The sequence below is a fragment of the Nothoprocta perdicaria genome, unplaced genomic scaffold (genome assembly GCF_003342845.1).
Source record: "Nothoprocta perdicaria isolate Ctin4 unplaced genomic scaffold, notPer1 scaffold_64, whole genome shotgun sequence".
Lineage (NCBI taxonomy): Eukaryota > Metazoa > Chordata > Aves > Tinamiformes > Tinamidae > Nothoprocta > Nothoprocta perdicaria.
Window position 1 is genome coordinate 2,800,905 of NW_020455910.1, and position 13,603 is coordinate 2,814,507.

At 37.8% G+C, this 13,603-nt stretch overlaps 1 protein-coding gene across 1 annotated transcript in view; it reads left to right on the top strand.

Annotated features, from left to right (window-relative positions):
• The window catches only part of VPS13B (vacuolar protein sorting 13 homolog B), a 399,744-nt gene that overhangs the window by 292,706 nt on the left and 93,435 nt on the right, over positions 1 to 13,603 (top strand). The window contains exon 34 of the mRNA XM_026049995.1: positions 3,719 to 3,856. Within this exon, the coding sequence (XP_025905780.1) occupies positions 3,719 to 3,856 (138 nt within the window). The remainder of the gene's footprint in view (positions 1 to 3,718; positions 3,857 to 13,603) is intronic.

Genomic DNA, 13,603 nt, shown 5'->3' on the forward strand with positions numbered 1-13,603 from the left:
CTGGGCCTCGGCCACGCGGCAGCCGCCCGCCATGGCCTGCGCGGCCTGTGCCCCGAGCCTGGCCCAGAGCCGCTGGACAGCCCTGCCCTCAGCAGGCCCTGCAGCAAAGCCACAGCTGGAAGAGTAAAATCTTCAACGCCCGAAAATTCTCCTTCCTCATCCTTTTCCTTTCCTCGCAGTCTCCATTCTTTTCCAAAGTTGCTTTCTTGCTGTCYGCCATTAATATGCAAATGAGGAGATACCAAAATCCTCCAAATTCACTTCAAGTAAAGAATTTCATAAACTGTGACGCTTTGGACGTGGGGTTTGGAACTTGAGCTTAAACATGGGTTTGGGTGTTTGGGCGGATGCAAAAACAGCTGGAGATGTTTGTTTTCCTTTCATTCTACTAAAAAGGAAAAAAAAAAAAGAAAAGAAAAGAAAAATATTGTGGAAGATATTCAAGGCCTCCCAGCTTCTCAGCCTCACTGGTTTTCAAATAGAGGCCTGGTTGTCCATCTGGGGTAGTTGTCTCACCATTTTGCTGTTGCTGCCACAGACAAATTTTTCACATCACATAGAGGATAGAATTTCTGGCCCCCTTCGCCGCTCTTCACTTTTTGAGCTTTTCTCTYTTCTGGCTTGCTGTGGAGTAATTCTACCCTCTTCCTTTATTTATATATGCATCCCCTGGGCTTTCTGCAGAATTTTCTTTATACAAATAACTGCAAATTTAAGTGTTGATTTTTGGGAGAATCATAGAAAATGGAAATGGGAATGACCTATTATGATACATTATTCAGACCCATTCCCTGCTGACACGTAATTGTTCCCTATTGTATATTTTATAGTCTCCTGTCAAGTGTATTTTTAAACATTCTGAACATTTCCATAATTTCCTTGAGGGAGAAGAGTCCTTTTTCTAATAGATTGCACCATCAGGAATTCCTTACTTTCTAGCCTAAATGTTCCTTTTCATGCTATTGCTTCCATGGTAATATTTATGCCCTGTGGCACCCCACATGTTTTATTCTTTTCTTGATCCTTAATGCTATGAAAATGCTGTTTTCTGCTGTAGAAAGTGTTTCAACAAGATACATTATTTTACTCTTTTTACCTTTTATGTAAATAAACTTGTCCTAGGCAGATGCATTTTGTAGCTCCTCCATCAAACTCCATTCAAGTTTTTCAGACACACACCAGAACAGTCAGTCTCTGGATTTCTTCTAGCTTTCTTCTCATTATATAACAACTAATTTATTGATCCACATCTGGCAGACTTGGATGTACAGTTAAGTCTGCTGTCCAGGCTCCAAATTAACTGTGCCATGGACATGGAAAGCTCAAGCAGTTCTTTGCTTGGCCCCTCAGATTTATTACCTTGCGCGCCAGATTGCATGAATACAAGTATCCCAATTCTAGAATTGTCTTAATTTCAGTTTAATGCAATTGTTTTTTGTTTTGGTTTAAAGTTTTACTTGAACTAAAAAAAAAAAAAAAAAAACTTGAAATCTATAGAGCAAATGCTGAGTCAAAAGTAATATATTTTGTTGGTTCATATTGTTCACTGAGGTGTCTGTGTTGTGTTCCTATTCCATACGTGCTGGAGTCTTCCATTATTCATGCAAGTAATGGAGAGATGACAGTGCTGGAATCTTTGGACTCATGACAGACCAAATTTTCTGAAATTTCCCATTCCTTCTATTTTTATTTTCTAGTTTTTGATTCTCTGCTTTGGTGCTGTAATTCTAAGCACCCTGAGGGTTGTGTTTGTACAGCTAGTGTATCCTGCCATGCCAGGATAATCTGCTGTGTAACTTCTTTTCATCAGAGGTATTTTAATCTTTAAACAGTTACATCTTTTCATAATTATTAGGTATTTAATAACATAAACACCTCTTAGTAGAACAGGAAAACCAGTTGATGTATTCTACAAAGAAATATTTGGCTAATTTTCCTGGATTTTCTTAAAAAACAGTGGTTATAGGCTGCTGTRTAAAAAAAAACAGTGATTGATCTAGGCTGCTATATGCAGTGTATTCGAAATGAGACCAAATGGCATATTGCAATATTTTTCATCTGCRGTCAGGAAGAATAGCCTTGATCAATTTAATTTATCCAGTGGCATTCATTGCACAATGTTCTGTAAGTTTGACAATGATTTTCACTGTATACTCCAAAAAATAAAGGTATATTAATTGCTTATCATGCACTACCAACACAAAGCAAGATATTGTGGCATGGAACCAAATCAAAGATAACATTCATGGTCAGAAAAACTCCCAAGACTGTATTTTTTTTWAAAAAATATATAGTTTGCTTTATTATTATTATTATTTTCAGTATATTAGACAAACTCTTGATAGAGGAAAGCATTAGCTATGGAAAAGGGAGTGTCACATACCATTCTGGTTAGTGTAATTAAAGAAAAGGACTAAAAGCTGTAAAAAATGCAGAAATTTGCGTGGAAAATATACAAATCTGTTGTATGTAGTGACAGCTCTTAAATAACTGTTGAGAGCTGACTTTATAAATGTGTAGTGGGAATAAAGTGAAGGAAASGCTGTAATGTATATGCCACGGAGTACAAATATTACCGCAAAGTCATTGCCTGAAAATTGATCAAATAAAACCAGAAGAATGTGCTAACTTTTGATCTTTTCCATATAGATCTAAAGTCATGATCAATTGGTTTCAGTAGGTTCTTTGAAATCACGAAAGGGTTCATATGTGCCAGGTTTTATATGAATCACATGATAAGGTCAAGAATTACAAATTCCAAAGCTGACTTTATATACCCTGTCTACAGATGACTGTGATGCCACGTTACCATATGTTGACTATAATAGTGGGTTTGTAAATACTGCTCTTGGAAGGTATCCAATCAGTAAATCTCAGTAAAATAAAACAATTAGAACAAATTTTAATTGACTGAAAGTGGGAAAGAGGAAATTTCATTAAGGCAGGCAATCGATAGTGTAGTAGTCTTGGTACTRAAGAAATAGCATTTGGAATTTAAGATGTGTAATGCCAGAATTCGGGACTGTTTACATGAGTTGCTAAAGAATAAGAAGTCTTTGCACAGTGCTGTTTTTACTGTCTGTGATATATAGCAAATGAAGAAATGCATAGCACTTGGTGGAAATTAATTTTAATGTCCTTTAAAATATTAGGGGTTGATCMAAGTAATACCATTCAGAATGATATCAAATTGTAACTACTGATTTTTAAAAGCTAAGCATGATGTGATTGATGTAACTGCGTTGTCACTATGCTCTATCCTCAACATGCTCAGTTTTTAGCCTTCATAATTTGTATTTCTGCTACTAGTTTTGCTACCTGGCCGTGAAAATGTGGTAGCAACTTTTGAGCAGTGATTCCTTTGCAAGCACTCTTGAGGTGTCATCATGATTAATGCCAAAATTATGGGGCATTAAAAGCCATCATGTGGCAGGTGTTATTTTTACWCATATTTTACTTACTGTTTTTTGCAGGTTTTCTCTGTTGAGTGCAATTGCTGCTGCACCTGTATACATATGTATGCCAGCATATGTATGTCTGCCCTACATGCATATGCACCTCTGTGGGCACAAGTGCTGTGCCTAACAGTAGTATTCTGAATACTAACCCCTATATAGATATTTTGAGCATTTTAATTTACTTTATTTTGTTCTTAGGATTTTGTTATATATCACATTCCTGGAAAATCATTACTGAATATGATCCTTATCACCTGCAGATCCTGGCAAGACTCTCCCAGAAGCTCTGGATTATTGCAAGACTTGGTTGCAGACGGTAGCGGGAGAGGTGGACACCAAAAGTGGAATTCCACCTCCTCTGGTCACAGTGCAAATTAAAGACTTCCTTAATGGACCAGGTAAGCACTGCACCTTCATCTCTGCTTTTTGATGCAATTTATTCCTACATCGACACACCAGTTCATTAGATTATCAGGAAAACAAAAAGAAAAACACACAAAAAAAGGTTGTATTCTGTGTTGATGCAGGTGGAATTCTCTCTAGCAATTACCCTGAACTGAGAGGTAAGAGTGGAGGAATAGTCAGATCTGAACTGACCTTACATGGGTTTAAGCCCTGACTAGTTATTTTCTTTTTCAGGCTAAATCTAGAAATCTTATTCCTTTAGAAGTGTGAGGTTGGCAAATTTCCAGCAAAATGAAAACTACTTGATTCTAGCCCTATACCAATTGCAACTTCCAGTGTTACTAAAGTTATGYTTAGCCTAACAAAGGCAGCCAAGGCTGCTTTTGAACTTGTTTCTGAAGATTTTTATGAGTCTTTTTCTCTCAATGTCACTGAATTTTGGGTACCAGCCATTACAAATTTGTATCATCTAAAATGTTGGTACTGTAAAACTGAAAGAATATTTGTAGCATATTTGTGTAACTAACACGGAATATAAATGGTATCATATATTAGCATTTATGTAGAATAATGTAAATGACTTGAAGTTTCACTCCTGAGGAATAATTGTGGCAAACAGAAGTACGTTATACATTCTCTGTTTTGTGACTCCTGTGTTTATAATTCTATTGCTAACTTAGAATATAAAGTTGCATTAAAAATTAGAAAATATGCTTACATTTTTTGTGGTATCACAATTCACCTATTTTTGTATTTATGGCAATTTATTGAACTGTGCTACTTTTTTTTCTTGCACAGCCTTATTTCACTCAGCAGACAGAATGATGTGTTATCTGTCACTCAGTGAGCAGCTCCTCAGTATTTTCCTCCTCCTCAGTATTCACCTTCCGACACAGGCTAACACATTATTTACAGCACATCATTTAAACTTGGCTCTACAACAAATTTTTTTTTTTCTGATGTATTGCTGAGTTCTTTAAGATGTGAGATACTAAAGATATACTAATTTACCTGCACAATCTTTCCATGAGTGAGGGATTAGTGCACCTTGTGCATTTCACAGAAGGCAACTCAGGAAAATGGAAGTTTATAGAATTGTTCTTAGGGAACTCTTTTAAAACATACAATTTCATTTTCCAAGGTATTTAGAAAATGTAGAAATTGAGATGCAGGAAGCAGAGTTCCTTTTGCCTTTGGGTAAAGCCATGATCACTTCTGCACATAAAGCTGAGCCACCAGAGAATAAGGAATACAGACTGGCCAGCTGACTGGRAAGACTAACTTGCAAATCCGTTTACATATACCTATATACAAATACTTATAGAGAAGTTTTGTTATATTGGTCCCTATTTGGCTCCATTAGTAGGATTTTGAACCTTCAGACCTTCTGCATRTTCTACTGCCATTTGAACTAACAAATTAATTGATAGGAATAGTGGATTTTCATTTTAATCCTGACTCTCATAGGAGAGGAAACAAGAACTATCATCAGTGACTTTATAGATATTTGATGAAATCAGAGGAGTATTAAGAGTCAGGCTTTTGGGGTTGTAGTCCAAAAGCAGAAAGGAAATGTATTCTCTTTAGCTCACTACTGCCAAGTCGATTTTGTTTTAACCTTTTTTTTTTCCCCCCAATTTTTTCAATACTCTATTTCCACAGTTCTGGCAGATTTTCAAAATCTCAGTGCCTTGTCTCTCCATTCCACATTTCTCTAGGCTCTCACTGTAGTTTTCTGGCCCAGCCAGTATATTTAATTACTCACTTGAAGGTGTTTCCATGATGGTGTTATAACTAAACTAGCRGAGAAGGGTGTCTGTGGCTTTGCAAGCCAGCTCAGTGGTCTAGATAAGAGTGGTCTGAGTTCTTAACTCCACTCTCAACAATTTAGATCCTGAATCCTGTAGCTCTCCCCTTCATAGTATTTGGCTAAATAAGGAACTGAAAAGCAGTAAATTAATTCATTGTAAACTTCAGACTGCTTATCAGAACCTTCCTCCAAGATCTCTTCTGAGCTAAGAAGAACATTCATTTTTATCATCTCATTCCTGCTAAGTGGAGCAACCGTTAAACAGGACTCAACAATAATTACCCTGAATTTCAATAACGTGTTTTTGCAGGTTGCAGAACAAAACAGAGCTGGATTTCTTTGGAGATTTTCCCAATCCCTGGTGTTACAACAGGAGATCCTCCCTGAATAAACTAGCTTTAATCAAAAAGCATTCTGGGGGCATTGGAAATTTCACTGGATCACTAGTGAAAGCCACTTTGACCATGTGATTGCATCAGAGTAGCACATGCAGGAATGTTATGGATGCTGGCAACTCATTAGCAGACTGTGGAAAAAAGTTCTTAACTGTACTGGGAGGCAAAGGTCTGGCCTCTAACCAAGGCTTCTTCCAGGGTGAGGTAGCTTCTACGGTACCGGGTCCAAACAAAGCCCACAGCTCTTCATCAAGGCCAAGAACCTCAGCAAACTCATCACAGTTCCTGTAATGTCAACAGACAAGTGACATTTGTGACTGGAGACATGGTAGTTAACAAACTGAATAAGCAAAGGCACTGCTGGAGTACTTGAGCTTTCCTGCATGCCTCAGCCAAAGGCCTACAGCTTTCTTGTGCACATCTGCCAAATATCAGTGCTGCTCTGCCGCATATTTTCTAGGGACATGCTGCATAATTTTGTTCATTTATGTATGTGAGTTTTATAATTACAATAGGCAAATTTTTAATATACAGTGGTTGCAATACATACTGATAGATGGTAGCTGCTGGAGCCCATCTGCTTCTCTGGACATTTTTAAAAGTTGTGCGTATGCAGACAAAAATCTGGCTATAGCAGTGGCGATGCTAAGAATACAGTTTTCATTTGGATTTTGGTATTTGAAGCTCAGTGGTTTAATCATAATATCATTTTTCTTCAGAAATACTTTATTGGCATGCTGAGGTTAAATTTCAGATATGAGGGTCAACCATGCCTATGTTTTATGATGCAAGCTATTATACGAGCAGTTAAAAGAAAAAAATCTGCAAATGGTCCCCAGTGTTTGCTGCCTTAAATAAAATCTGTGCTCCTTGTAAATAGTTTGTCAGTAAAAGTAGATAAGTAGATAGTGTTCCACAGAAAAATTGTATACTTTCACCACACAGGAAACCAGGTTGTCAGTCCRTATTAACTAGGAGATCAAAAAACTACAGCAAGTAGCTAAACTTGGAAACCACTAATTAAATGGGAATAACAGGATACATTAATGCACTTCTTGCCACATGAGTTGATTATTTTGTACATTTTTGGCAACTAAAGAAAAATGATATTTCTTCCAGATTTTAGGTAATAGGATCCTAGGAGAAATAAGCATTCATCATCAGGCCTGTGGGAACAGACCTCAACTTTAACCCTACAATGTATTAAAGGACTATTCTTTCTCTTTCTACAGTAACTAACTATTTAAAATTTTTTAAATTCCTTTGCCATCAGTGTGCACAACCCRCTCTCTTTTATATTCCATTCAGTCCAGTAACAACTGGATTCTACATTTCATTCTTCTCAAATATGAATGAACTATTATAGCTTCAGCATTAGATATCATTCCTTGGGTGAACAATAAATATGACCAACTCGCTGCAATTCTTTCTGTAAATTGTTATTTTTGTCTACTAATTCTTTCTTTAGAATTTTCTAAAAAAATCTTGCCTTTTGGCTTTAAAAGCTGTCTTCTGACATATTTTTTCTGCATGTGATACAGAACATTTTATTAATTCATGAAGCACAGCTTGCAAATTGCCTTAAAACACTTAAACAAGCAAAATATAAACACTTTATGCCAAAGTCCCCTTCTTCCAGCATTTTCTTGGAAAGAGGCTAGGTGTGAAATAACTCAGATCCTTGATATTTTGCCATTTGAAATGATTTCTGTAGGACAGACTATGCAGACAAACTCTGAAATGCCGTTACCCGTTGGATGCTGAAGCAGGAATGTGGGTTGTTCTTCTGCCAAGCCTTTGCCCAGCGCTGCTGGGACCCAGGGAGAAGCCTGCACCGTGTCTGCAGTTACACATAAAAAGGAGCAAACAGAGCTGCCCCATAGCTCTCACTTCAAGGTTTTTTTCTCCTTTCCAAAGGCAACAATCGTATCCATTAGCAAGGTCAGYGGCTTGGAGAAACCTGGAAAATAGCAGCTACCAGAAACCCACTAGAATAATATCTCCAGCAGGTGATAGATTAGTTGGAACAAATTGGAACCATTGCACTTCAGCCATCCTGGTTTCTTTCAAGCTGTTTTAAAAATGTCGTCATTTTAATACACAGTATCAGCCCTGCGGAACAGTCCACAGCAGGTTAATTTGAATCATATGATGTATCACTGCCCTCAGCTGACATGAGCTCCGTTCCATGTGTGAAGCCATAATAAATCCATTCCCAACCGAGGCAAATTCCCTGTGAGAAGGTGAACTAATCCAGGCCTCACACTGGCATGTTAGCCCTCCGTAATTGAAAGCAGGGCCACCTGTTCCCAGCACAGTTAGCCTATAGAGAAAAAATTAGCATTAGATCAGATACTTAATATATTGAAAAATCATTCATCCTACTCGCAAGTTCAGCTGTGGGCTGCTTAGCATGACATCATATATAAACCTAGGAATGTGCCCACTTGATCCCAGTTTAACAGTTTTGTTAACCATGGTGTTTGTTAACTTTGAAATGAGAATTTTTTGATTTAATGAGAGCTGACACGTGAGAAGGGGAACTAGCTAGGGTGCAGACTTTTCTAATTAACTCTGGGTCATTTGCAAAACTTTTGAGCTTTCTTGTAGGGTTTTTTTCTCCCTTTGCTCTTTTACAAACAAGTTTTTAAAACACTGACACTGTAGGCATGAAATTGTATTTATTTGATTAAAAGGACAAACAGAAATATTCCAAGCAGGTGTACCAGCCAGTAGGCATCGCCTTTTATACATTTATTGTCTGCAATTTTGTTGTGATAATGTGTAAAATTATCAAAGTACCTTCCAAAAAGCTGAAGTATTTAGAATTAACAATTATTTTAAGTGATACTTAGATGCCCAAGCACTAAAAATGAGACTGGGTGCCAAAGCCTGGAAGAAATTTATGAAAATATCTTTTTGGTAGCTTTTGCTTTATATTGACAAATCTATTGATTCTTGTGAAATTTAATATTTACTCTATTTTTAAAAGTATTTTTCCCCCTTTATGTATTTATGTATCTTAACCAAGGCGTGTTATTTGGCCACTAGAGCAGGTAGCAGAGAGTTACTGTTTTTGAGGGTTCTTTTTGTTTCCACAAACTTGTTCCATGACCTGGATCTCACTGTGCTTCAACTTCCCTAACTCCCTAATGAGACAGTTAATGCTCCTTCCGTTAGAGTTCCCCTTTCTTTGTGAAGCCTCCAAGTACAGAAGGAGCCCAGTGTAGCTCTTGGCCTGATCACACACCTCTGAGATGCTTCTGGAAAGTATTTGGCAGTTGCACATTGCTTCATTTCAGTCAACATCCTATAAGTAGTAGCAGCCCTAGTGTCCGTATTTAATGGTACCGTTGTTCTTCTAGACCCACAACAGTTTATCTTGGTTCGGTTGCAACCACTTTCTTAAAGCTTTGTAATCACCTCACAGAGYGGAGCCTGATCCTCAGAGCTAGCGCATGGGCAGCTGAGCCCTGCTGAGGTCTCACTGCGCGCTTTGGGTGACGTGGGTGATGGAGGTGTGAGCACTGGAACGTGGAGCTCCCCACGGGGCTCCTGGAGGCCCTTGTTCRCCCTACGTTGTTGCCCCCGTGGGCACCGGTGGGCGTAGGGTGTTGAAAATCACCTCAGAGCTTCGTGCGTGGGGCGCAGCGCCCCTTGCAGGAGGTGGCAATGGCGCCCACGGCCTTCCTGCAGGCGTCCATCTCGCAGCAGCAGGGGACAAGAYGGGCTGCAGATGGCCTCTGCAGCCCTGTCTCGAGTTTCTGCCTCCTTTGCCCATGATCCAAATCAGGAATGATCAATTAGAGGATAAAAAAAAAAAAATCATTTAGATCCTTTTCGCTTTTTAATTTCTTTTAACTGGTCGCTCTTTTGATGCCTGACCAGGGGCAATTGGGAACACTGCAACTAATCTTCRCTTTACGTTTGTGTGTCTCTTTTTTATATGTCTATATAAGGAGCTTAATTCTAACAATTCAGCCTCTTCCTTGTTACTAAAGGGCCACCCTGACTCCAAAGCAGAATCAGGGCTCAGGATTACCTTCACCTTCCTCACATTTCCTTTCCTGGACTTCTTATATCCAGAAGGGTGGCTCACAGAGAAAGGAGATGGCTGCTGGTAAAATGTTTCGTGCCTGTTGTCTGCTCCTCTTCCTTTCAGGCTGGGAAATTCAATCCTCCTACGAGTTCAGGTCAAATAGTAGTATCCTTTATAGTAAGACAGTTTTTTAAGAAGAAGCTCAATATTTTATAGCCTTGTAAGGTGCTCTGGAAAGTTCCTGAGGCAGGAGGGGAGAGTCCTGTGTGCAACCAGAGGAGAAAGATCTGGCCTTTCTCTTCTAGCTGTGAGAAATGAAAGAGCCACTGCAGAGCAAGGGATATGAGAACTTAATAGATTCTTGGAAAATACCACATTGTTTCTCTCATAGTTCAACTTTTCTCATAGTCTGTTAAAAGACCCCAGTGTTAGGAGAGCTTATAAATGATTTTCATGAAGTTTACTKTCTGGTTTTTCAGATTAAGAAGATTTAGACAATAGTAGACGAAAGTAGTTTATAAATCACAGCAATAATCTGGTGTAAATTCAGTTATGGAATATTTTAGGATAAACCCCTTGGCTTCATTAAGAGCTGAGATTGGCCTAAAGCAACTTCCTAGGAGATCTTTGGGTGTTTTGTGTGTGCTTTTGTGTTGCTTATTCATCCATAGCTTACCAAATAAAAAGTCCCTTTGAAGAATACTAGTATCCTAAATTCAGGATTAAATTATACCTTCAGAATAAAATTATACCTTCACACTACAAATGAAAATGTTATAGAGAACGAGAGTCAGATACTCGTAACACTGATTTTTTTATCTGGATCTATAAGTAATAAAATGACAAAGGAAGAAGTTGTTTCAGACAGGAATTTCAGAGTGCTGCTTATAGGTTTTCTTCTATAGATGTTATGATTTTGTTCAAACAGGCCATATTGAATCCATTGGTTTTTTGTAATAGATTTCAAAATACATAATAAATGTAAGTAATATGATGACTAATGGGTCAAGTGAAGTTGGAACATTTTAAATGAGAAAATAGCTGGAAACAGTTTTCAGGAAACTATTCCAGTTGATTTTCGGTCCCCCACAAGGTGTACGTTAACATAAACTCCRTAGAATCGCCTCTGGGACCTAAATTCCCTCTCTGATTTCATTACTGCAATGTGATTCTTTTCCTTTCACTGTTAAGTCATCTCCTGGTGTGGTGGGAGCATATAATAAGTGTAATTTATTTATATGTATCTAATCTCCTTTTAACTCAATGGTTATTTCATCATTCTGTTTCCTAGTAGCTGTTTGGAAAGTTGTGAAGGGTAATTAAAGACTAATAATTGACAGACACGGGTTTTCCTTGATAATCTAAAGAGATGTAGTGAAGAAATAAATAGGCAGAACAGTTCACATTCCACATTTTTATAAAAATATTGATTTGATATCATCTAGTTCAGTTTGATTGATAAACAGAAATAATTATCTTAATTTGTTTACAAATACAGGAATTGCTTTATTATTTGCTGTCAATAGCTCCATCTGACAAAATTTGGTATCGCTGTTACGTCTTAAATCTAAAGCATGGGGTATCACTGTAGGAGTGAGTCCCTAGCAGGCAAAGTGATCCAGTGGAGGAGTTGCAGGTGGCTTTAAGCCACTTTTGCCCTGTCCTGATTCTGATCTAGTTTTGGACAAGGTGAGGAGTGGGCAGAGTGCACTTGTGTCCAGAATCTATGCTGCATTGTGTGGTGTGCTAGGGTGCTTAAAATCAACTGCAAAGACTGGTAGCCCTGGTTTTGAACCATGGGAATTTCATTGCAGCTGTATCCAAGTGACATTTTTGCATTGTAACCTCTGTCTTTTGCCCATTTTGAATGATTAGGGAAGCTGCTGAACATTTATCTTCGTCAGCTGCTATAAATAGCTCTTCATATTTCATCAGTTTTCACTTTTCCTGTCCATCACTGAAATATGTTTTTCTTAGAAAGAATGTTAGTGTTTCTTTTACAGTGCTGAGTATAAAGTGTAAAACAGGACAAAGACTAAAAACATGTTGATTGCTCAATTGTTTTTTTTTTTTTTTAACTTTTTTACATAAAATGCCAAGGAATCTCATTGAATGCTCTTTTCCCAGTTGTAAAAATAACCTATGTCATTATGAGATAGTTAAAGTATTTTTAGTAGAGGTTCCAATGTTACATTTTCTGCAATTATGCCTCTGGCTGCCACAGCTTTCTGTCCAGGCTGATTCACTGCACAATAAAAACCTAACATGAAGCTTTTCAAGCTGTCATCCGTGACAGCATTTTTGCTGTGTGACGCTGTTCAAATGCACTGTTCCAAAAAGAAAAACAGGGAAGCCATTTGCATTGCCTAAGGCTCTGGTGTTAATTTTTTTATTGCTCTGTTATCCACCTCCTCTTCACGTCTTTCTCAGTCAAATCAACAAGTCCTATCAACTTACACCCAAGCATTTTGAGTCTGGAGGCGTTTGGATGTTTTTTTCTCATTCGCTGAGGCTGTGCTACCAAAGGAAACCAGTAGAAATAAAATACACCTTTGGCATGGAAAAGCAGTTACACCAATCAGTAAGGGTCCTTTCCTTATATTTACTAACCTGTATACTTAATTATTTATCAAAACCAAAATATATTTTATTTTAGACCTTTTTTCCCACTTCACTAACAAATCAAAATAATTCCATAAGGCACATTTTTCAGAAATGCTTCAGTGGTTGAGGAACCTAGAAATCCTAGAGTGAGTTGAATTTCCAACTCAGGGGACTTTTAAAAATGCTGCTCACTTGTTGCTATTAATGTTTAATTGGAAAAACTTTCTTTTTGGCTGGATGTCATAAGTAAATATTCATATAATAATGTCACATGAGTCTCTACTTTCTTTGTAGCTCTCTTTTACTCCAGTGAAAGAGAGGAAAGAACCAATGATTCATGTAAAAAGGCAAGGTTTTGGATAGTGCAAAGAGCAGTGGAGAGATTACTCCTGGGATTTTCAAAAGCATTTGAACCTTTCTTTTCCCCTTGGTTTTAATTGAAAAGTAGCTACTTAAGTATTCCGAAAACTCTTCCATGTTGGTCATTTGTGGATTTGGATGCCTCCAAATCTGGTCCTTATGTCCAGCATTCTAGCTTTAATGCTTGCCTTTCTATTAGGCCCAAGTATTGGCTAGTGTTTGACACAATCTTTAGTTCACTAGGGAAGGCTATGACCCAAGGACAAGTGTAAGCCTCACTTAACCTAAAGAGTGGAATAATCAAGTTTACCAGCCAACATGAACATTAAGATTAGAAAATGATCCAGATAACTTAAAACTAGGCCCTAATTTTGATAAAATTTTTATTAATCTGTGTAAACCCTTCAACAAGCAGTGTTTYCCATCAGTGGTTATAGTGAAACTGGAAACTGAGCACTGTTCTTTCCCCTGAACATCTAATGCAGCTTAGATGCATGTACAGAATTTTAATCATGTTTTGTTCTGTTCTTGG